The following is a 25,722-nucleotide window of genomic DNA, read 5'->3' on the forward strand; positions in this document are numbered from 1 at the left end:
ACACTTTTGTACAGAACAACTGCTATTCATGAGCACCCTTTTGCAGACCGAGCTGCTCAAACCTCAGGGTGTGATGACAGGGGTGCGCAGCTCCACGCGCTCACAGGAGGGAAAGCCCCACCACAACCGGATCCCATTTGTTTTTTAAAAAACAAATTCAAAGTAAAACACAGACATGTAACGGCCTTTTAAATAATATATGTAATAATGTATATGCCACACACCCCGACACACGGACATAAACCCAGCCTCATAAGGCACACACAGAGTCTGCTTTTTGCCAACTATATACCCCGCAGGTCACTTGGCATGTTAAGTGGTTTCCCAGTCCATGTGTGAGCACATAAACACATGTATCCAGGCCTCAAGTTGAAGATTAAGATAATAAACCCAAGAGCTGAATATAAGACGTCTGCCACAGAAGATTCTAGAATCACAATCAGTAACTGGAAACAAGTAACAAGGCACAACAGCTTCCCTCTGTGCTCACGAAGGTCAAGTTTCCCGTCCCAGTGCCTAAATGTGGAAATAGACTTGGCTGAATCACAAACTATGTTTTATAGTGCATTTCTGTTACTGCTTAAAAAGAAGTATTTTTCTTATTACATAATGCATTACAGAAAAGCACTGGAAAAATAAATACCATTAGATAAGCTCATACAATAAAGTTTTTTTTTCTATTTGTAAAAGATATCTGTTTCTGCTCAAAACTAGTTTAACAGATACAGGCGTAACAAAAAGCGTAAGGGACCCTTTGCAGAGTTCCTGGTGTCCTTGAACTGTATATCTCGTGCCACCCATGTTAAATGGTCCATTTAAAGCCAGCTGGGTGATACTGTCAATGGAAAGTGACTTTTTTATCTTTTTTTTTTTTTTGGTAATTTAATAACACATACTAGTACAGAGAATAAAGAGTTAACACAACACGGCAAAATGAAACTCTCCCTGGCACTTAAATTTCTGTTACATGTTAACTTTGTATTAGGCTATCCTTAAATTTTCTTTCTTCTTCTTTGTTAACAGAAAAGAAAAAAATGTTCCAGAGAAAACTTCATGCAACCAAGCAAAATCTAAACTCTCTAGATTCTCTTTTTCTTAACCCCAAAATTCTTGGGTAAACAAAGTTTATTCTAGGAAGAGCAACTCAATGAGACATGAAACCATTTTAAAATATACATATATGTACTATTCATTGTTTGTAAGAACAGTTCAGAGCTTTAGCTTTTTAAACTTACACAGTTATCAAAGGAATAAAGCCGACCACAAAATAAGGCCCAGCAGTTCAGCAGTCCTACAACCGTCTGCGCACGCGCGCCGGGCGGGCAGCTCCTGCAGGGCTGAGCAGGTCTTCACAGGCAACACAAGGCTGACCCAAGGCAACACAAGGCAAACCGCCTTGCTCTAGGCAACGGAACTTAAGAGCAATGTAATGAATAAACTGCGAGTTTAAGGCTTTCTTAGAAATATTTTTCATGGCACTTCAACTTTGAACATCACTAACAGGCAAAATATGTAAATAGCCATAGTTACAGTCACAGAACGGAAAGTACATGCCGTGGCAGCTATTAAATAAGGGACCACATTGCCAGTTTTGTTTTTGGCAATCAAATTATCCTTAAGGAAGGCTATTCGTGTTTGGCTGTGGTTACCATGTAAATCACAGACATGTCAATTCACCAGTACAGTATGGACCGTGTGTGGAGTAAATGGGCCGATACCACTCGTTTCTTCAAGAACTGTTAGTCATTCACATCTTGCTAGAAACGCAGCTAAACTGCCTGACTTCTCTCACCAGAGCAGGTACCGGCCTCTCTCCAGCTGCTAACCCACCGGGACACTCTGAGAGCACTTTCGGTCCCACACACGGACCAGCCGCACGGTGACCCGCTTCCTGCACGGCAGCCAGTGCAGGCAGCACCGCCCGCGCCTAACAGGTCATCCTCGCCACGCCGTACTCCAGGCTGACCACGGCGGGGTCCGGCTTGGAAAACTCCTCGGCGTATTCGCTGTACCGATTATCCGCTGGGTTGCTGCTGTCTATAGTTCGAAGAGCATCATTCCCGGGGAGCAGCGTCTGCTCCTTAAAACACAAGGAAGTTTTGAGCATAGGTGATTCAGGACGAACTGAATTTAACAATTCCTTGGTGAGAACTCCATCTGCTTGCTTATTTTTACGTTTCTTAATTTGCTGGAACAAATCCAAATTTGAAAGAGATTACTAGCTGCACATACGACATTTCAATATAGCTAGCTGAAAGCAGAAAAAAGTGCTTTTGCACATTTTCTCGTTATGTATGATATACAATTAAATCTCAAAAAATTAAAATCTAGTGAGGGTGAGTAACATGATTGAGAACGCTAACTGTTGACAACCTTTGCAACGGAAAATGGTTATCACACTTGACTGCAGAAGAACGCCAGGTCTTCACGTTTGCAAAGCACGTACATTTCCTAGAAGGTCTAAAAGGTAGGCCTTTTATCATGAAAGAAATACGTGTGAGACAGTCACTCTGAAATCACAGCTGTGCAACGGAACAAACACACTCATGTATCAGCTAAAGGTGTTGGGGCCTGAAGAGCTGTCTCATGTGGGCTCCTACAAGGGCTGGTTAGTGAGCGCAGCAGGCTTCAGGACACAGTAGAACTTTTCCTATTTTAACAGAAGATTCAAAAAGTATTCTTTGGCAGAGTTCCACACTCCCCGAATAGTTGGCCTGATCTCCAGACATCTTCCCGCACCACCAGTATCCTGGGCTTGTCCCTTCTCCCGTCCAATCAAGCGGCCAGCGCCCCACCCCAGACGGCCAGGGGCAGTCTTGCTGAGTGACGACAGCCGCCTGGGGTTTCTGAAGCACGACTGACTGACCCTCTTGCGGCGTCTCCAAAGGCAAAGGAAAGAAGGTCCTAGGGTGGAGGGGATTGCTTTCCTTTGAGGGGGGAGGGATTGCTTAAACAAGAGACACAGAAGGGCAAAAACCATAAAGATCGGTCTATCTGTCTACATTAAAATTCACAGTATCTACACAAAACATACCGTAAATAAAATGGAAAAGCTAAGAAAAGACTTGACAAGGCCACTGGTGATACATATAACTAAGTAAGACTTGGTGTCTGGTATACAAAGAAGTCTTACAAATCAGTAAGGAAAAGGCAAATATGCCAACAGAAAAATGAGCACTGGTCTGAACAGACCAATCACAGAAAGAGAAAAAGCAAACGGCCAACAAACAGGGAAAGTCACTCAACGTCACCGGTTATCTGGAAATCCAACACTGCAAATAACTGAGTCGTGGAGCAGAGCTGACCTGCCAGACTGCGACACAGTCACACGAGAGAATGTTGCACAGCAGTTGCTCATGAACAGATGAATTAAAGCTACAAGCTTAAACTGATCAACACGGATACACTTCAAAACAACTTTGAGCAAAGTGAAGCAAGAGAGCGTGGGAGCCTTCACATAGTTTAAAAAAGCTCGTGGCTTCTAAAGCTGAGTGAGGGCTTCCAGGGCACTCGTGTTGCCTGCTGCCCTTTATACCTCGTACACAGACTATTTTCTTTCGTATTTTTCAGTATTTAATAAAAACAGTATTTTAAATCATATAAAACAGTATTATAAATTGTTTGTGGATTGAACATATACTGGATGTGTAAAAAAATGTGCAGGAATGACTAACAAATTCCACACTGAAGGTGGGGGAGACTCAGGAGCACACAGGGTCTTCAGACAAAAACATGGAAGAGCTGAATCAAATGTGATAAACGTTAAAATCTCGCAAAGCTAGGTGGTGGATGCCCTAATATGTATTAGGTTTATATCTATTTTTCTAGCTACTTCAAATAATTCAATATATTTTAAAATTCAGGGGAAATTATTTAAACTCACCTACTCAGAGTAGAGATCTGGTTTTGAAGCAGTGTGTATGTGGGAGGTTTCTGAATACGCTAATTCACACTGAGCACAAGTAAGGAAACAAACTAATTTAACATCCCGTTAGGTACTTACAGATTCTAAGTCCTTAATGTCGTTCTCCAACTGTTTATTTTGCTCATTCATATTCACAACTATATTAAATACAGACTGCCTAGGATGCAAAGTTCGATCAAACTGGTGGTACATGTTTCTCCAAAACCTTTATGACAAAAAAAAAAAAGGCATTTCAATAAAGTGGGTTTTAAAAACTTAGGCATAGACACTCCAGTCACGCTAACTTACTTGAAATTGAAAGACACTGTATTTGGTTCCAAAACTGCAAATTCCTGAGCCTGGGGCCGGTAGAGAGGATTTAAGTACTTCTCTCGATCTTCCAACAGAAACGGCCACAGCGAGTACGTCTTCTCCTTCAGCCTGCGGGGGAGAGCAGCTGAGGGCTCGCCCGCGGACGCGCGGGGGAAGCGCGCGGCCCGCCTGCCCACCTCGCCCCCTTGGGCCCGTCTGGGCCCCGGGGACGAACGCGAGTGTGAGTGCGCACACACAAGGGCGTTAGGAAAAGTCGGGACGCCATTCAGGCGCGAAACAACTCGTTACACACGGCGGCTCCAAGAGGCAGGGGCAGCAGGTGGGCAGAGGGAGGACCGGCTTTACACGGTGTGTGTACCAAGTGAACCCAAGACAGGCGGGGGTTGGGGCAAGGTGGAGACCCCGCTCTTTCTTCCACGACCCCCAGACGGCCAGCAGGTGAGTTCTGAGAGAAGGACGGCCGGGCAGCGGCCGTGTCAGCGCCGTCCCGCCGACGGGGACCACCGGCACTGGCCGGGAGGAACAGCTCCTCCTAAAGCAGCCCTGCCGCCCCAGGCCACCACCAGCCACAACTTGGTGACGCAGGGAGCCCCCACGGCCCGTGGCCATCGCTGGCTCCCCGGGCATCCCCGCTCCACACCCTCACGCCCCTCCGCACGCGGCCAGCCCCGCCGTCCAGGCCGCGGGGGAGCCAGCACGTGCTGCCTTCAGACCACCACGGACTCGGCGCCTCCACCTCGGCCGCGGCCGGTCGGCAGCCTGCGACTGCTCCCTCCTGACGCTCGGACATCTACGCCCAGGACCTCCGCGGACGTGTGTCCACAGGGGCCTCTCACGCCAGGGCTCGCCGGCGTCCAGCCTGAACCAGAAAGCCCTCCCCTTCCGTAGGCTGCCGAGGGAGGGGCAGGCGCGAGACCCGACGCGGGGAAGGCGCTGGGCCAACAACAGCTGCATTCACTTTCCTCAAAGAACCATCCACTTAGAAACGTGAGAGGAGCTGCAAGGCTTTCCCTTACCTCAAAACCAAGTTTTTATACCTTTTACTGCACTTTAGAATTTAGACCAGTATTTTCCAGGAAATGAAATAATGTAGGGGTTTTTCTGTTCTAAATACACAGATTGGAAAGGAACATGAGGGGGCTTCCCGGATGCTGCTCGCTTCTGGCTCTGATGCTGCTTAAGCAGGTGGGCAAGTTTAGGATGCACTGAGTCTCACGCTTACATGCACTTTTCTGCACGTACGCTGCACTTCAAAACACAGCTTAGCCATTACCCCGAGAGTGTGGGGGTATTCAGAGGGCATTCAGCTTCAGAAATACAGACAATAAAATCTTTACAACCAAACTCAGTTCCACATCCTGTCAAGATATTCTAAGTTCAACTATGATTTACGTCAGACCTCAGCTAAAGAGAAAAGAAGAAAGTCCATTTTAATCAACTGTCTTACTTGAGTTCTTCTCTTTCCTTCTGACAGTTTCCAATAAAGTTTCCAAATTGGCATGAATGAATATGTTCGTGGATCTGAAGAAGAAACGCTTCATTGAATTCGAAGGCTTGTGGAAACTGTTCGGTCAGATGCCACACGCATTCCAAGAACTGAGTGAACACCGGGGAGACTTCTTTGGGGTCCCCGTCCAGATGGCCACACCTAGCCCCAGAGAGTACAAGCTTTTGAAAATGTGCCTGAAAATAGTCAACTGTTCCGGTACTGTTAAATTTAAATACCCCCACCAAGAAAACTCCTGAAACATTGTTACTGGCGTAAAAAAACTCTTATGCTTTTACTGAAACAATTTATACCTGTGAGTTTTTCAACCACAATTTTAAAGGGTCTGTTACTTTCTAACTCCTACAGTCCAGACAAAAAGGAAGGTAATAAATTGCCATGAAAATTAACAAAAGTATGAGACTTGAAAGAAACGACAGAAAAATTTAATCAGTCTTCATACACAAAACCAAAGCATGCTCGCCTCCCATCATCAGACAAGACGGCTCTTAAAGAACAGAACTATTCTGGCACTCTGAACAAGTTTTACAAATACCTAAATGTGTAACTGTGACTCACCTCTCTGAAAACTTATGTCCAAAGGAGATCCAATCCTTTTCTATTAAAACCTATTATAGGAAAAAGTAAAATCCATTTTATAACCACTTTCAATTTTTTGTCTGTTTAGAATGGATTAAATTCTATTATCTTAAAAACAGCATTTACTTTTAACTTTTGGCTGCAAACAAAACAAAGCAAAAAATTTTAAATTAGAGGCATAAGACAGCAAGAACCTGGATTAGACGCTGGTCTAACTAAGAGTGAAAATAATAAATAAGAAGACATACAGCAGCCTTGTGACTTTGTTTCAGTTGTATTTATCACATTTTAAGTGATAAATGTATGTTATGAAACACTACTACATTAATATTTTCGTACGTGTGATGATATATGCACAGAAAAAAGGTGAGGAAAATGTAAACCAAACTGCTACCGGTGGTTCACCGTGGGTGGTAGACTGGGGTGGGTGTTTAAAACTTTTGGTTCACTTGAACGTTACTTATGTAACACTTCAAAAAAAAATAAGAATGATAAACTAATGAAAAATCTGTATTCAAATTCAAATGATATCTAACCTCTTATATGTGTTGTCTTTATCTGTTTTCTGTTTCAACTCTACTAAAATAATAGTAGGCTTCTAGTTATCTTCAGTCTAATCTACACAGCCTCCTTAGTATTTAGTATACTTTGTAATTTCATTAAATAATCACCAAGTACATTCTTTTCAGTGTCAAAATTGCCACGGTTAGCTCTTCTGGCTTTGTCTTAGTCCTCCCCAGAAGGCCACGCAATGTAGTGGGTAATGGTGCAGTTTCTGGAGTCACACTGCCTGGGCTCCACCACATCCACACCGGTGTGACCTTAGGCACAAAGCCACCCCCGTTTGAGCCCACCATCTGGCCAGACGACCTTACCATGAATCCTCTGACTGTCCTGTAGTAGGGATCCAGCAGGAGGGAGCCCAGGGAGCAAACCTGGGAGGTCCTGTCCCAGCCATCAGAGCAATGGACCAACACACTGGCGCTCTCGGTCGTTACCGCCTGAGAAGAAAGACCACGCACTCAGATTGCAGCAGAACACACTTGAGGCAAGTCAGCACGTCGTGCCTACTCAAAAAACATACCAGCAGGGACCGTATTACAAAGACGAGCTAGGACTGCAATAACATCGTCACAGGGGCAGGGGTATAGCTCAGCGGTGAGGTCCTGGTTCAATCCCTAGTCCCTCCATTAAGAAAAATAAGTAAATAAACAAATGTAATTACTTTCCCGCCAAAAGAAGAGAGTAAAAGAAAAAATAAACACCTTAAAAAAAATCACAGAATAATTTCCCAAAACCAAGACAAAACATAACAAAAACGCCAAGTAAGTCAACAAAAGACAGAGACAAAAATGCTGTTTCAAAGTGTTGGGGACATGCTTCTAAAGTCCCTCCCTCAAGGGGACACGGCAGTACCCAAGCTCTTTAAAATTAATGTGAGCCTCACTGAGGAGGTGAAGCCCCGCTGGAGGCACTGACGGGGAAGGGCGGCAGCACCAGCCGTGACCCCCCTCACCTGGCGGGGCGGCAGGGACGCACCTTGGCTAAGACGACTGCGGCGCCCAGGACGGCCTGGACGTGGCGGAGCCACCCCGAGCTCTGCAGGCCGGAGTAGAGGTCGCCGACAGACAGCCCTCTGGTGCCGCTGACTGCAAGGGGAGAAAACGCTTGTCAGACGGAGCCAGTCCCCACTACCCCTGCCCGGGAGGCCCCAGGGGAGTGAGTCTGGGGAGGAGAGGACATCAGCACGCAAGACGCTTTATGGACATGAACGTGCCCTTACGCTCAGTAACGGACTTTTCGGTACATTTTTCTATCATTCCTTGTGCTTAAAAAAATGCTCCAATCCCCTTTTTATAAAATTTTGCATCTTATGTGTTTAATTAAAAACAGTCTAATATTTAAATTTTTAAAATTCCAAACCATGACTGGAAAGATAGGTTAGTATTTAAATGGCACATTATCATAAATTAATCTTCCCTGTACTGACTAATCAAGAATGTCGAACAAAAGCAATTTTTTGTAAAACCATTAGAATTGTCCTGTCCAATATGGCAGCCACCACTCAAACATGGCTACTGCACACTTGAAACGTGGGTAGTCCGAACTGAGATGTGCTGTAAGGGTGAAACACACACGAGCCAATTTCTTAGGCTTAAAGGAAAAAGTAAACTATACCATGATTAATTTTTTATATTGATTACATGTTAGCATGATGTTTTCAATATGTTAGGTTAAGTCTATTATTAAAATTCATTTCAATTGTTCTCTTTACTCTTGCCAATGTGACTACTAGAAAAACTTCAATTATACAATCACAAATCTTACGTTCTGCCTTCAGCATCCCGTTTCTGCTGAACAAAGGTGCCTGCAAGGCAAGCAGCAATCATACCTTCCAACAGTCTCTGAAGGCTGGACCGCATGACGTGAATGTTTTCAATCCCAACAAACTGAAACCTAATATTAGAGTAGTTGTCTTCATTTTCATAACCTTTTCCAGCTGCTCTGTTGGCCATGGCATTCAGCTAAAATTTTAAATTTTAGAAATTTAGAGACAAATTGCTTTCATCTTTTAACTTACTTTACCAAAATATCATGAAAACACGAAATAAAGCACATTATAGCTAGTGGAGTTTAAAGGAATGCCTCCAAACTGAATATGCCACCATTTTTAATAGGCGGCTACTGTGAAGTCACAGGGTTGCTACACAATGGAAGGGCCAGACAAGCTCCCCACAAATAGCTCACTGATGTTTGCAGCCAGTTTCCCGTATGTTTATAGTATTTCAAAATTAAAAAAAAAAAAGGAAGAAGTATCTCCTATCCACATCCTAAATGACTCAGAGACAAGCAGAGCTGGGGAGTGTCTGTAACAGAATGAATCTACGAGGTTCACTTCAGAACAAGCGTGGAGCACGTGCTCACTCAGAAGCCCCCAGAGGCCCCGAAAACCAGATCTGAGGCACCCGTCAGGCTGCGTGAGGAGGCCCACGCAGCGTGCGGCAACGCACTGGCCTGAGACACCTCCAGGAATTAGGCCCCAAAAATCTGATTTCTAGGGAGAAAGGACTGCCCATAGGCCCGTGGGCTTTGGTTATTAGATCAAATGCTGTCAGAGGTTCTCTCAGGATTTGGCACGTTTAATTCTTTCCGACTACGATTTCACACAGTTCGTTATAACTTGCTAAGTATTCTTATGAACTTGGATGAAGCAGAACCTAAACTGCAAGAAAAGCTTGTCTTTCTCCTGCAGTAGACTGGGGCCCAGGACGGCAAGAAGTACAGTTAAGTTGTATCTGCTGACTCACTGGTTATTCACCACCTACGATGACTAAGGCAAGAGTTAGCTGTTAAGAATTACCACTACTTGAGTTTAAGTTTAACTAGGAAAACAATGCAATCAAAGATATTTTCTGTGTAGAAGTCAATTACAGAAGTAAGAGCTATTAGGTCCCAAGAAACAAATCGCCCTCAGACCACAGGTTCAGAGATTCTTAAATTACAATAATCTGTCATATCTAACATTACCTAAAAATAGTTCTAACCAATTAACCCACCCAGATTATACAAGGAAGGAACCTAAAACTTTTCTTACAAGAGATAGCACCAACACTCATGACTTCTAAGAAAGTCTTTTTGTGTAAATAAAATGTTATCGAATTATCAATGTCCAATTTTTAGTATGTCTTAATTTACTCAGATTACTCTTATCTTCTGTTTTCTCCACTGTCCCTTGTGAGACTGTGTAATGGTGAGAATTACTTCTCAAACAGCTACCATTCCTTTCAACAAGGCTGCCCAAGTTGCGCTCTAGACTGCTCACTTGCTTTTTCTCATCGCTTTCTCTTATTTTCTCATTCATTCCAGATTCTTGAAGAAATCCTCACTATAATTCTGCCAATGTCCTTTTGTGTAGCCCACCAGCTCTGCGTGCGATGCTATAATAAAAATTAAAAGTAACGTCAGCTGTTACCACTGAGGGCTTTCACTGCGTTAGCTGTAGGATCCTACGTGAACTGGCTGTTTAACTGTGCTTATGAAAGGGAAGGGGATTCTGACATTGGTCCCAATGACAAAAATTTATCCTGACATCACAGAGTCCTAACAGAACAACTACGTCCTGTGCACTGTTTATAATTCTCTAGCTCAATGATTCCTAAGTTAACTACCTATTTTCCTTACTTTCTTGAATATTCCAAATTAAGATCTATTATTTTAACACAAAGCATTTTGCCAATTAAGAATTCTACCAAAAAAGTAATACAATTAAGTATTTCTTCACAATAACAAAAGACATATACCGGCAAGCGTTCCCAATATAAAATTCAGCTCTCCTAAATTTATATGTACATATACACACATACACACACATATACCCACATATATACATATACATACACACATATCCACACATATACATATCCACACACATATACATACATAGACATATATACGTATACACACATTTACATATACATATACACATAAATATATGTACATATACACACACACATATTATATATATATACACATATATACACACACATATACATACATACATATATACGTGTGTGTGTGTGAAGACATAAATCGTCATCTGGCTGACTGGGAAATGGGTCACCTAAGTTAGTATGCTTTAAAAGATTGATTTCTTTGGTACCATTAGCCTCAGTTAATTTAAAACTAGGACTGAAATACATTAAATACAGACAAACTGATCAACTTCCATTACTGAATCAGCAAGGAAGGACAACTGCCCGGCCAGACTGTGCTGGGCTCAGACACATACCCGGGGCCTGGTGTCCACGACGTACATGTAGCGGTTGGCTGGGTTGGCTTTGCTGATGGCCTGAAGCAAATGCTCGTCCTCCAGGCACCGGGCACTGAATCCTGACAGTGGCTGACTACATCGACAAATGGCAGCCTAGTTTTAAAAAGATAGAAAACAGATTATTCAAAGATAAATCTAAAACCTATCTGAAAAACATCTTAAAAGGAGAAAACCCCAAAAGTTAAAATCAAATGCATAGTCTGTTTAAAAGCTGGCAGGACAATTCGGGTGTTAACTTTGAAATTCTATTTGGATTAAATACTGTTTCAACGTCTTGATGTTACTTAAGTTTTCCCAATACTATCTCCTACTAAGAAACTTAAATAGCTCCTTATCTAGTTTGACGGAAAAAAAAATCTTTCATCCTAAGAAGCAACACCTGTTCGATTCTGTATCAGGTAACCTACCAGACAGCTGCATTCTGTGCTCTGGATTATAAGATTCTTTCAACTCAAGTTCAGGTAAATGAATCATCAATAAATGTAGAATATAATTTTTTTAAACAGCACCATTTGAACTTTTACTTTCCAAAGGCTTTCAGAGCTCTAATTAGAAATCAGCAAACTTTATATAAAATGAGACATAAAATGAGAAAAATGAACTTCAATTCAAATTTGGTTAAAATAGTCAATCTAAGAGAGCAAAAATAACTAAGAAGTAGTGCGTGTTGGAGTAGATTATCTACTGTTGTTCAGTCTTAAGAAAAGATTTAAAAGACTTAGACCCATGTACCTTTTTCCCAATCTCAGCCATACCAGCTCCAACTTAACTCTACCCAAACATTCCAACCACAGTATCATTAAGGAAAAAAGTATATATAAATTCATATTCACACATAAAATAAAACCATGAAAATGTAATAAAACAGTAGAAGAAAATGAGGACCGCCTTATTAAGGTTTTCTCAGACCAACTCTCTGGCTTGTTGGGTTGGGCACTGCGTATCTGTTTTCAGCCCAGTGTTCTAATAAAAAAATGTATACAAACACGGGTGTGTCAAACAGAGGCCTTAACTAGTCATAACTCCCTATGACTTTGTTATGAAAAGCAGATTAGGAACTTCTGTTTCAAGTTTTACTTTTTACCTCTGGCTCCCTTCTCAAACCCAACTAAAGTTCTAAGGAAGAAATTTTAAATGTATAACACCAAAAGGTCAAAGAAAATGAGAAAAGAGACAAAAATTGAGTAGAGCCATCAATAAAATGTGGGGAAATGAAAACGGACTGACAAGTAGTAACCGATTTAGCAAAGAAAGCTGACAACTTGTTCCGAGTCAAAAGGAAGCAAGGTATTCTCAGCAGCAAAAGCCCAGTAAGGCCCAGGAGCCGACACCTCTGAAGGCCTGACGGGGGATAATGGAACACAGCTAGGCTGGGGTGAAGCCCTGTGCCCACCCAAAACAAGATTAAGTAAAGCCCGAGTAACAAAACGTGCGACCTCCCCACCCCTCTTCCCACACTTGGACCCTGGACAGGCTTACGACACACGGTGGTGTGAAAATCACAACAGAAAAAAATCCAGAGAAGATCACTCAAGCGCACAAGCGAACTTCTCAACAGCTTTGAAGCACCTCACTCTTAAATACGAGAGGCCAGCCAAGACTCAGATATTCGAAAGACATGGAAAACAAAATAAATAAGAAAAAAAAAAACTGAGCAGACTGCTATGTGGGCAGCACAAGAATTCTTTCTAAAAAATTCTTTAACATCTTCAGAGTCACATCCAAGAAGAGAAAACTAAAAAGTTCAGAAAAAAAATTTTTTAATAAAAAAAAAAAAGCTCAGAAAACAGGAAAGAATTCTTGGATTTTTAAAACATTACAGCAAAAATAAAGGAGACAGGAGATGGACTGAAGATAAGGTTGAAGAATTCTTACCTCAAGAGATAAATAGGAGAGAAAATTAAGAAAAATGCAAGTTTATGTTAAGAAGCCCACTTGTCAACACACACACACAAAGCACAAAAAAATTAATAGAAGAGACGAAATTACCAAAGAAAGGAGCAACCTCCCACAACAGAGTCCTGAGTTTCCAGACAGAATTTAGAACAACACGGCAAGGCACATCACCGTGAAATTTCAGAACCCTGAGGAAAAAGACAATTCTAAACACTTCCCAGGGAAAAAACCAGCTCACAAAGGACAGGGCGTCAGAACTGGCATCGAGCCCTCAAGTTACCAGCTGTGACGAGAAGAGATCCACCCTCTCTGAACCACCGGTCCCCACGGAAAGGGACAGGTAAGGAGCAGAGCTGACAGGCTTGCCCCGCGGCTCCCACGCACAGAGAGCACTAATCACGCAGGCCCTCCTGCCTGCGCAGGGACTGCAGGTAAGCTTCACCGTGCTGAGCAATCCCTGTCACGGCGTCTCGGTATAAAGACGCCGCCTCCACCCCTTCTCACTGGAAAAGTCCTCCCATGTGAGGAGCTTACTATTAAAACGGGAGCCTGAAAGACCCTTGGTTCTCTCCCTTTTCTCAATAGCTGGCTTGTCCAAACTATCTGCTCTCCCCGCAAACAAGCAGGATCAAAAGAGAACCAGAGGAAAGCAGGAAGAATCCATCTGCTCACAAATCCTGTTGCTGTTTTCAAGTCACTCCTGGAAGGGAAGAAGGAAAGGATGAGGGGGAGGGGAGAAAGATGACAAGTATGAGAGTTTCCGTATTTCAGGATAATTTTGTTTTTAAATTTCAATCATGTTATTAAGGGAAAAGCCAGCACTTCTCCATCAGCAATATAACAATGACCTCTTAATGTAAAAATGAGTGTTCTTTCGGATACTTACGCCTGAAGAGGGTTATGCTTCAATTGTAAAATCAAAAGAAAGCTTCCTACCTCCTTACTCTGATGATAGTAGGAAAGAACAGGGAACCGCCCCTTGCTCCGGAACTTGGAACTACCAACAATTATTGGCTTGCTTGCTATTCGGGGAACATAAAGCTCTTTGGGGTAAGTTTCGCAAATCTGTAAAAATCAAATAAAACATAACCATTGCACTCATGGTTCCAAATCCAAGAGCTTAAAAAACACCTTTCAAACACTAAAACATATAAACGCAAGAACAGTACAGAGTAGTACACGGACAAGCCGCTACTATGACTCTGACTCTCGGTCCCAGCATTTTCTGACTGACAGGGTACCTTGTAATCCCTGTTGGCGTCAGACAGCTGCCAGTTTGAATTCGGCACCCCCATCCTCTGATACTCCTCCGCAAGGTCAATGAGCTGCCAGCCTCGCCGTCTTTCTGAATCGTTTTGTTTGGGGTTATAAGAGAATGCGTAGAGGTCTTCATATTTTGCTATGGTACACAAAACACACAAATGTTAAAATGCAGTTTATAGGATTTAATAATTTTTGTTTTATCCCTCCATTTTTAAAAAATTTTCAGAGATAGCTAATACCTGAACATACTTGAACCTACTATTTTCCCAGTTCTTTGATGAAAATGAGTAATCTGAAGACACATATGTCGATCTAAGATTTCATTTGTACCATTAGCAAAACCTAGTAAATATCACAGTAAGACTTAGACATTACTGCAATACTTCCTTCCCTTAAAAGTAAAATTTTGAAGAGAGAAGCAGACACTTCCCACCCACCACTCTTCCCAAATGAAACGTAACACGGAGGACTAATGCTTTAACCAAGAACTAGAGATGGCACAGAAAAACGGGAAAGTGCACGTACATCCCACAGGACGGTGTTGGCCAAAACCAGCAGAGGGTGCACAGAGCCCCCAAGAGCATCTGCTCCTGAACAACGCCACGCCCCAAAGTCGGAGAAGCGTGCCCGCTGTGGGACGGGGCTTCCCTAGGGGCGGTGCAGACACCCGTACAGGCTCTGAGGGTCCAGAGAGGAGCTGGAGAGAAGAGTGAGAGGGGACCTGCTCCGAGACGGCTGCAACCCAGGTGTGCAACACACAAGGAACAGTCAGGAACCAGTGAGCTCTGTCTCCATGGAGACAGCCACGGCATCCAGCATGCTGGGGGAGGAAGCCTGCAGACACCAGGGCACCAGCGCCAGTAAGAGTCCTCCCCCGGGGCCAATAATGCCCTCACTCCTGCCTCCACTAAAGCAGGAGTCACGCTCTCTTACCCCTGCTCACTTCAGTCAATCTAAGGAATCAGCCCCACTGTGGCCAGGTGAGCCTGACCTCCCTTAACTTTTCATGCAGTAATCAACTTCCAAGTCATTCCTCTTGGCTCTGGGACACCCACTAAAAAAAAAAAAAAAAAAGCTGGGCTACTGGCTCTCAACAGACTTTGAAAACATCAACAGCAATCTGGTTCGTCAAGCCTGTACCACTGTAAATGCTTCACTCTTTCCTTGCTATTTCCCTGCCTTTGGAAACCATTCCTACAGTTCAGATCGGAAGTTTCTCATCATTTCTAGGCCAAATTTTTTGGAACAGAGCACACAAGAACCCAACTTAAGAGTAACCTGAAGTATAATGTAACAATAATGAGATTTTAAATAAAGTATCTTGGATTATCTAGTCCATCTCAATTAGCAAGTAAGCTCTGGTCCTGGAGAACAGCACCTTGCTTTGACAGCTGTAGTAGAGAGTTGTAGATGTCGTGGCAATCTCTTTCTCTGGGAACGATGAAATGCACAGTCCGGAAGTTCTTGCACTGAATCACCAGTGGGCACCCCGACGTCGTCAGAGCCAGCTTCTCCACCGAGGCAATGTGGTGGTGCAAGATCTACAACGGGAGACAACATCTGATCATCATTACAGAAAAGCACAAAACAGCTACTGTCTCCCAGAGTGCAGACATGTGAGAAACGCCTCTGCAAACAGTCTCCGATCTTAAACTACACACGCAAATTTTTAATGACCATATGCCCAAGCCAGAAACAGGCTCCGTCTACTCCTGACCCTCTGAGCTGTTTTCTACAAGGCAGAGGGGTGACCATTAAAAAGCACCTCCTCCCCCCAAAGCATTCTAGTCATGTCATTTCCCACTTCTCTAGCCTCATTCCAATTCCTCCGCACACTCGAGTCCTAGTGACCACGGCCATCACCTGGCTCCTCTGTACACGCACGGGGCTGCTCCTGCCAACTGGGATGATAGCTTTGCCCCTTCAGCCAGGAACTCCAGGCCTTTGCTTACAACTCATCACCGAGAGAGAATCCCACAGCCCAGGTGACGCCACCGCTTTATTCAAAAGGAGGGCGGAAGTGCTCACATGACTTTGAAAAATTTCTCATTTAGACAGGCAACACCTAAAAATGCTTGTACATATTCAAAATAAAACACAGTGAAGGACGAGCCCATTGCAATAATCGTGGTAACCCAGCTGCGGTCCTCCTTACCCAGGTTTCTTTCTGGTGAGAGTCTATGAACAACAGATGTGTGGCCGTGAGGTACAGGGTCCCTGTCAGTGCCTTGTTGCTGCTACTGAATCGGTCAAGTAATTTCACTTGCTCAACCTGAGAAAGAAAAAGGTGTTATTTCTCATTTCAAAAGTGGAATAAAATCCATTTTCTGTTATCCCATAATTCAAATGTACATTTGCAAATGTTTTCCTCCTGTTCAAAAACGTGAGTTTATTTAATGTCGAAAGTTAAATTTCAAGTATCTTGGGGAATGTGTCACCCACAAACAACATAGGCATTATTTACAGTTACAAACATAACCAACAGAGAGAACTCTGTAAAAAAGGCACATGAATACGAAAGAGAACCGGAAGGAGGGCCGTGGTATAAATGAGCACAAACACTTTTTGTATTCAAGAGGCAGTATACTGAAAAATTGTGCTGAACACTGGAATTTGACACAACATTGTAAAATGATTATAAATAAATAAAAAATGTTAAAAAAGAGGCAGTATATTTTATTTAAAGTTGGCAAGTCAAGAAATAAATACATAAACGTTATTATCTAGTGCCATGAAAGTGATCTACCAGGAAAAACCAATCCTGGACAAGCTCAGTGGCTGCGAACACCCCTCACTCTGCCCAGCATCCCCCCAGGAAAGCTCTGTGTCCAGTTCTGCACCTCTCCCCACCTGCTCTCCCTCCTCACTCAGCCTCTCCTGCTCAGCCAAGTGCGATGCCACCTTCAGGGCTCATTGATGCCCTCTCTTAACAGGAATCCTCAGAAAATTAATTAATAACTAATGTCAGCGCTGCATTTCTTCCTGGCTCTGAATTCCCTCGCATGTCACATGCTGCCTGATTGCCCTCTGTGGCTGAGGCAGTGAGGTGCACAGTACATCTTTATCAATGGTGACACACACACACACACACACACACACACACACGTGCGTGCACACAGGTGCCACTGGGGAGTGTGGCCAGAGTTGGCCAAGAATGTGCAGGAGAGTACTGCTTTGAAAAGATAATATTTATTACTACTCATTCCTTTGGGGAGGAGGGGAAGTAAAAAAACCTTTACCAACTAAAAATATTAACCCACAGCTGTCTTCAAAACCACAGAGCTAACCATTACCTCGTTAATTCTATACTTTTACCTCATATATATCTTCTTTTCCCTTACTAAAATTGAAAAATACCCCACTATGAAATTAGGATTTCCAAAATAATCAATAACTACAACTTAAAAGGCTAATTAGATCTCCAAGAGGCTCAGTGCCATAGTGTTTTATTTATAACAGCAGTGTCCAAATAAGTTAAAATTTAAATGCAGAACAAAATATTTTATTGTGATTCAAAACTCCACCTGCAAGGGTAAGGCAGTGAATTGAGTTTCAACACTTCCCTCTGGAAACTTAGAGACAGGATCTAACTTACTGCAGCTCAGGTCTGGCAGCTGATTTGACAGATAAAAACTAAAACCTGTCAGATCACCATGCACTGCCTTTAAAGCCACAGGAAAACTTCCTTCTTATAAACCTGAATGAAGATTTCTCTCGGAAGTCAACATTTGTTTCTTTGTTTAGGGCTAGTTTGCTAATTCACTCCAAAATGCACTGGCTACCAACTAAAGGTCAATCTGTCTGGGCCTCACTTTCTTTATCTGTGGAATAGGGACAAAACCCTCTCCCTCAAGGGCTGCAGGAAGGCTGGGGAATAGATGTCAGGTCCTTTACACCACGTTTGCCTGAGAAATAGTAAGCAACAAAGTGAGCGAATGAAAGTTTAAAGAAATTCTGTTGCTAGCGAGCTCAGGACGTAAGCTGATCCTGACAGTCCTCTGTACTGACCACTGTCCAGTTCAGAGCAGACAGGAAGGAGGAGGCACGTGGACTTGAAAAGCAAGCTCAGTCTCCTAACCTGAGTGCTAGGGTTGGAACACCCACATTCTCCTAGTGTTAAGTATCAAAAGCAAAGCTCGACAAAATTTTCTTGACTGATGCAGAGGAAACACAGAAGTGTCAATACAGGACGATGCATTATGTAAGAAGGGGAGGGACGTAGCATCTTACCTGATGAAAAAGAAGCACCTGTTAAGGTAGAGAAACTGCTGTAAAGACAACCAGTGGAGGACTTTGAGCACAGCAGCCTGTGATCAGATGCCGTCAGAGGACCTTTCTGACGGCAACGCGGAGAATGCACTGAGTTGGGAAAAGACTGGTCCTGCGGTAACCGGGTAGGAGGCCACAGAGGTACCTAGGGGAGCCCCGGGAGGATGTGATACAGGCCAAGAGCCCCCCCCCACCCCCCGAGATAACAACAAACTGGTGTGAGAAGGAAGGGACCTAGAGGTTTCTTAAAGACACTACGCCTGTCAGGGCCAGCTGCCATTTACTGAGATAAAGTATAAAAGGAAAAGTGAGTGAGGGAAAAGAGTCTAGCTTGACGATAACGAACTAAGGATTACCCATCACCTTAGTAAGTGCAAAACTATATTCAAATCAAAATATAATAAAAATCAGGGCATGTCTCCTTCAACATGGAATCTCTATATGGATGTGACAGATAATAAATCTGAAATCATTCAAAGACATTTATTTAATACCTAAAGTTCTGGAGAAAAATAAGAGATTTTCCAAGAAAACATACAGATTATTCTGCTCTTTGCTGAAAATCCTAAGACTGTAAAAACAAAGAAGTCAGATCTTGTTTGCTAAGAGCGCACAAAGCTCACCCACACACGCCGCCGGTTTCTAAACCCCACCTGCTGCTGCTGGTTTCCTCTTTTCAGCGAGAGCCGAAAGCCCTGCACAGATGTTGCTGTGGACTTTTCCTGGTGTTTTCATGGAAATGTTTTCAGAGATTTAAGAAGCAACTACGACTCTCACAAGCACTGAGGCACTTCAGAAAGAGTCGAGACCCTTCTTATAGGCAGTGTCACAGGCAAAAAGGAAATGGGGAAGAGGGAGGTTAGGGGAAAAGAGAATAAACAGAAGGGTAAGGAGCAGGGAGAAAAGAGCCGGAGGGTGTGGTCCTTATGTGGAGGATGGGAGATGCCAACACATCACCTTAAGGGCCAGTAGATCTGTTGCCAACTCTGGGCCTGCGCTCAAAGGTACCCTGATGGTCTATACAGAAGCTCAGGTTGCAGCTGACTACACAGCTGGAAGGGAAAAACACAGGGAGTCACAGACAGATCACATCCTGAAAATTCAGACACCCAAGAGGGGAAAGTGGCCCCTGGGGCAGGAGGGACCAATGGCCTTCCTCAGTCCAAGCTCTGTGACCCACGGCTGTATTCACTCTATGACAGGACAGGGCGATTGAAGCTGGGATGGCCTGCCGAGGCCTCTCCGGCTCCCTGTGATCCCTCCCTACAGCCAGGCATCCACCTGGGACCGAGAACCATTATTCCATGCTCCAGAAGTCCCCCGCGATGACGGGAACACGGACAACTCCGAGTCTCCTGCTCCGGGCCAGACCTCCTCCCTCACTCCAGACCCTCGTCATCAGCATCCTGCCACCTGCTCCTCTCCCCGCTCCCCTCCCATCCGGTCCTCCTCACACTGACCCACCTCCTACTCAAACCTCTTGACAAGATCACTGTTCTGCGAGGCAGGAGGGGGAGTGGCCATGGGAACAGGATGGGCATGAGAAGCCCAGATCCAGGGCCCGGATCCAGGCTCCCGGCTCCACCTCTTCCTTCGCGGAGCCAGCTGTTCGGGTCAGGACAGGTTATTTTATTTAATCTTTGCAAGTTTCAGTTTTCCCACCTGTATAATAGGATAACATTAGTGTGAGCCAAGGTAGCACTTTACATGGGGAAAGCATTCAGGTGCTCCTCCAAGTCTATGGGCTCTTATTTCAAAAAACCAAATAATATCAGTTTCTCCTTGTTCTTGATCCATTCTTAGTTTTGCATTCCCTTCCCTCTTCGTAATACATAACATGGATCTGTCTGTATACGTGTGTACTCTCACATTCTGATGACAAGGGGTAACAAGCCAAGAACAAATGGAGCATTACTTTTGAAATTACTCAAGCCGAATACCAGTGGGGTTGGGTTTTCACGGGACATCTCACTCAACCAACTCTAGGAAGCAGTCTTTCACGTACGTCTAGGCTCGGAAAACATTCTTCCACTTCCTTCTGCAAAGCTATACTCATAAACAGCACACTACCATCTGGGGCAATCCACGATGTCAGCCAAGCACTGGCGCCTGGCAGGGAAAGGGGAAAGAGGGCATGAAGAAGAACTGACTCTGCACGTTTCCGTTGTCTCCTGCCCAGAATCTCTCATTGCAGCAAAATCAGAGCTCAGAGTGACGGGCAGCAGTGACATTGCTCATAAGCACAGCTTGGAAATCTCTTTCAAAAATTCAAATTCTGACTTGACATCTTTTTTGATGCTATGCAATGAGTAGCCCAAATGTGACCAAAACAGGGTGATATAACTGTTCCTGAATTTTAGAATTATACAGCCATTTAATTAGTAGTCAGCTCAAATACTTGATCTGATGTGTCTCAGATTAGTAAGCGGTAATTTTTAAAAAGGTCTATAAACAGTACAAAAAAAACACCACCACATAAAAATGATTTACTTACGATAAGAGGTTTGGGGAAAAAAAAGCTTAAAATTACTATTAAGACTTTTTTCTGAGTTAATATTAATATATGTGAACAAAACAGATGAAAACTGGAGCGATAACAGGAAAGTCATTATCAGTCTTGGGAGTTAGACAAACCTTGGTTTAAATCTCGGCTCTCCCCATCCTGAGCTAACTGAGCAGGTTCCTTCCACTCTCTAAGCCTATTTCCTTCTCGTCTGCAAATGTACATAATGTCCCCAACCGGCAGCATTAAGAGTTTGGGGATAATCTTGTATAAATTAACGTATCTGTGACATCACATCGTGCAGCTGGCTGCACTGACACACGGCTGCTCGTAAGTGGTGAATACTACTTCTCAAACACAGCGGTCTGCGCGACGTAGAACCAACTGCTAGTTCCACGGCGGTACTCGACAGTCAGTCCTTGATCACGACTAAACTAGAGAGTTCAAAACAGCTAAACAAACGGAAAGCAATTCATTTTTACTTTTTAAATACTTACAACTATTTTTGCAGGAAATTAACTGTCCAGGTGAAGGCGATGCATAATGGAAACAAAACATTGGCTATTCAATCTTTTAAGACTAAGTGATGACTCAGGAAAATGTTAGAGTTCACACAACTGCTCTCAGAATGCACTGTGAGATCCATGCTTGTCGTGCTCACTGTTGTGTGCCCACTGTTGTGTGCCCAGTGTCTGTATGGGGACCGACACACAACACGTACCTAGTAGATATCCATTTAATTGCAGTCTATGTACAGCCACATTCCAGACCAGCAGAGGTCTAATGCTAGAAAAATAACCAAAGTAATAAAGGAGCACACTTGAGAAGTAATTTTTATGGAAAATTAGTCAGAAGTTTTTTCATCCTAAAAAAGTCATTAAAAAACCTTTACTAAACCACCAGTGTTAGCCCACTGTGAAAAGGTAAGACTAAATCAGAAAATTAAAGTTCATAACCTGGTAGTTAGTGAGGAACAGCAGAGCAAACGAAAGTTGCCAGCAAGAATCTTAAGGAAATAAGGTAAAGAAATAAAAACGAAGATACACGTTCATTATAAATTTAAGGCAGGAAAACGTAAAATAAGCCCAGGGATCCTAAAGCTCTTCCAACACTCTGTTCACTCTTACCAATCCTTAGGAATAGATTTGTTCTAAATGAGTAAATTCAGTTCATTTTTACTGTTTTCCTATTGTGCACTATAAACTGTAACAAGCACGGTGAAAGGTGCAGAGATGAGGTGCAGTCTGGCACAGAAGGAATTCCCTGCACACAGCTACCACGTACACACATGAGGAATCTGGGCGCTGGGACAAGAACCTGATCTGATGCCCACCCTAGTCCTCCCTGCCACCTCTGCAGTCTTCTACTAGTTTGGTTATTTACCTAAGCACCCTCTACCTTCAAACTTTAAGTGGCAGCAACTTGAATTTTAGAGTTACTTTATCTTTCTTCTCTTAAAAATACAAAGATTTTCAAAATGGGGTTGCTTTTTAGCATCCTTAATTTTACTAGGTACAGTATGTGCCATGTTAAAAACATGCTCTAATACACGTCCCTGCACACCGTAAAAAGGGTTGTGAAACACTTTAATGACATAGATCTCAAATTCTCCCTGCAACAAATGAAGGCGTGTGTCGGCCCTTTTCCTAAATGAGCTGTGACTTGAGGACGAGCAGCTACGGACTGACCCTGACCGTTTCGGAAAAACCCGGGGAGTCAAGATTCGCAGTGGGTCTTCTTCCTGATTCTGCAGGTTCCGCGCGGTCTTAAAAGGATGCTACTCAATGCTTCTGATTCCGAGTTACGTTTTCTCCCTTCCCAAAGTTGAAGCTGAACTAAAATGCTGTCGGTAAAGTACCTTGGTGTCATTTTCTCCCGTTTTAACAGCTGTACCAGAATCATTAGGATCTGTGTTTTCTCAAAATAAGTGTCTTTCACACACAAAATGAAGGGGCTGAATATGCTCAGCTGAGGAACCAGACACGCTTCCCGTAACGCGTCTGTCCAGCGGGGTCCTGACACCAGAGGCGAGCAAGTTCGACCAGAGCCCCAGGAAAACGAGGGGGAGCGGGGCGCCGGTCCAGCTCCCGCAGCGCCGGCCGCGAGGATCCGGGGCCGGGGACACAGGGGCTCCGGCGCGGGGCCACAGCGGCGCCGACTCGGCCCAGGAACGGCGGCCGTCCGCCCCCGCCCGAAGCCCCTGGGCGGCCGCCTCCGCGCCCCGGGCCGGGCCCGCCGGGCCCCTCCGCCCGCCGGCCGGGCCCCGCCGCCCTCCGCCCGCCCTGCGGCGAGCCGCCGTCTGCGCGCCCACCTTGGTCGTACGGATGTGCTCCATCCCGAGGACGCGTCCGCCGGCAGCCGCACTGGGCGCACCATGGAGCGGAGGAGCGGAGACCGGTGGCGGCGCCCCTGGCCCAGCAGGAACCAGCTCCGCCGCCGGCCGCGTCCACCGCGCACGCGCGGCCCGCCCCGCCGTCTCCTGGAAACACTTCCCCAAACCCGGCCGCCGAGGGGGCGCGGCGCGGTGGGCAGAGCGGCGGCGGCGCGGGGAGAGCGGCGGCGGGATGGTGCGGGGCCGCCGCGGGTCCCACAGCGCCCCTTGCCGGCGGAGGCCCTCCAGTCCCGAGGAGAGCGCGGTCCTCTCAGGCGGCTGGCGGTTTTCTCCGCTCCAGACTGGGTCCTGTGCACGTGCTTACGCAGAGAGAATTTGGTGGGGGAGGGCGAGACAGGATGTCACTGAAGCCCCTCTCCCCACCCGTGGACAGCACCAAATTTCAATACTTCCTCGTTAGTCTGAGCTGCAGTTCGGCTCCCAAGAATCCATTCCACGGAAATAATCAGGTGTATTTAGTGTAGCCTTATTTGAATCGATCACAATCTCCAATATGGTGAGATTAGTTATTTAAAGTGGGGTATGGCCCTACACTGTTATTACCAGCATCCCTTAACAATTACGGGATGCGTCCTAACAAGTAAAAGCTGAACAAACTGAAAAATCAACAACTTTTCGTAAGAAACTCTAGTTGAGAAGTGAGATCACAGGGCAAACCACTGATCCCCGAATTAAAGGAAACAAGCAAATATCAGAGAACAACAGGTTATGGGAACAGAAATCCACAGGCGCACCCTCCCTGGGAAGCAGTGCTGGGCAGTTTCTTTGAGCCAGTACATCCTGTCCGACTATCTGGAAAACATCACATGACAAACTAAAAGGCAAAGAAACAAAAAACCCCACAGAGTTTGAAGAGACAAAGCAAGCATCAAAGCCAGTCTTAGATATGGTGGGGATGTTGAAATTATCAGGATGGGAATTTAAAACAATTATGATCAAAAGGCTAAGGGCTCTAATGGGTAAAGTAGACAGATTGCAAGAGCAGATGGGCAGTGTGACCAGGGAGATGGCAATTCTAAGAAAGAACCAAAAAGAAATGGTGTGGATAAAATCCACTGTAACAGAAATGAAGAATGCCTTTGATGGGCTTCTGAAAAGGATGGACATGACTGAGGAAAGGATTTCTGAGCTTGAGGATATAGCAATAAAAATCTCCTAAACTAAAAAAGCAAGAAGAAAACAGATGGACAAAAACAGAATATCCAAGAACAGTGAACATCTACAAAAGGGGTAACATCCATGTAATGGGAGTATCTAAAGGTGAAGAGAGAAAGGAACAGAAAAAAATTTGAAACAACAATGACTGAGAATTTCCCCCAAATTAACATCATGCACCAAACATTTCCTCAGAGAACACCAAGCAGGATGAATGCCAGAAAAACTGCATATCATTCTCAAATTCTGGAAAATCAAAGATAAAGAAAAAAAATCCTGAAGAAGCCAGGAGGAATAAACCTTTATCTACAGAGGAGCAAAGAAAAGAGTTACATCCGAATTCTCTTCAGAGAGCATGCAAGCAGGAAGCATGGAGTGAAATATTTAAAGCATTGACAGGAAAAAAAAAATCCACCAACCTAGAATTCTATACCCTGTGAAATGCTTATGTATAAGTGAAATTAGTGACAGCATTGATGTCAGGGGCAGGAGGGAAGAGTTAGAATTATTTCATTATAAAGTATTCACAATGTAATAGGGAAGAACAAATCTGACTCCATATTAGATCTGTTCCTTTAGTTCTAACCCTGTGCTCTGTTTCCCATGCTGAGTCATGCTGGTTCTGCACCTTTTGTAAAAGAATGTTGCCTCTATCCTGAAATACACAGGATAGATCATTCTCAAGGCTCTGACCTTTAAGGGTATAACACTTTTCCATTTACATAGAGATAAAAAGTTGCAGAATAGAACATTACATTTGTCTTGTTGGAAGTTTACTGGGACACCATGACCTGACCCATGGGGACAGCTGCAAGAGCAAAGGATTCCAACACCAAGAAGTTTGCAACAACCAACCACATCCCCTCCCCTTTTTAGTATAAAAGGAGCCTGAATTGACTTGGGGAAGATGGTTCTCCAGGACATTAGTCTGCCATCTTCTTGGTCTGCTGGCTTTCCCAATAAAGTCATTATTCCTTGCCCCAACACCTTGTCTCCGTTTATTGGCCTGGCAGCGAGCAGAACAAGTTTGGACTCGTTAATAACACTACCAACAAAGTTATGCTCTACAGGAGTATCATATAACGAAATT

The 25,722-nt window shown here is 44.2% G+C and overlaps 1 protein-coding gene and 1 long non-coding RNA gene across 2 annotated transcripts; one reads left to right on the top strand and one right to left on the bottom strand.

Annotated features, from left to right (window-relative positions):
• Window positions 1–1,734: 1,734 nt before the first annotated feature.
• Window positions 1,735–23,580, bottom strand: MTMR6 (myotubularin related protein 6). Its single transcript, XM_072976025.1, has 14 exons — window positions 23,397–23,580; window positions 16,469–16,585; window positions 15,692–15,854; window positions 14,292–14,449; window positions 13,987–14,115; window positions 11,113–11,247; window positions 8,716–8,848; window positions 7,863–7,972; window positions 7,199–7,324; window positions 6,303–6,352; window positions 5,685–5,885; window positions 4,214–4,345; window positions 4,004–4,130; window positions 1,735–2,188 (listed from the first exon to the last, which is right to left on the bottom strand). Exons 1-14 carry the CDS (start codon window positions 23,418–23,420, stop codon window positions 1,928–1,930), a joined length of 1,866 nt encoding a protein of 621 aa, XP_072832126.1. The 5' UTR covers window positions 23,421–23,580; the 3' UTR covers window positions 1,735–1,927.
• Window positions 13,300–13,913, top strand: LOC140701064 (uncharacterized). The gene is made up of 2 exons (XR_012079829.1): window positions 13,300–13,390; window positions 13,636–13,913. It is a non-coding gene; the product is annotated as an uncharacterized lncRNA (long non-coding RNA).
• Window positions 23,581–25,722: the final 2,142 nt, after the last annotated feature.

The sequence above is a fragment of the Vicugna pacos genome, chromosome 14, assembly GCF_048564905.1.
Source record: "Vicugna pacos chromosome 14, VicPac4, whole genome shotgun sequence".
Lineage (NCBI taxonomy): Eukaryota > Metazoa > Chordata > Mammalia > Artiodactyla > Camelidae > Vicugna > Vicugna pacos.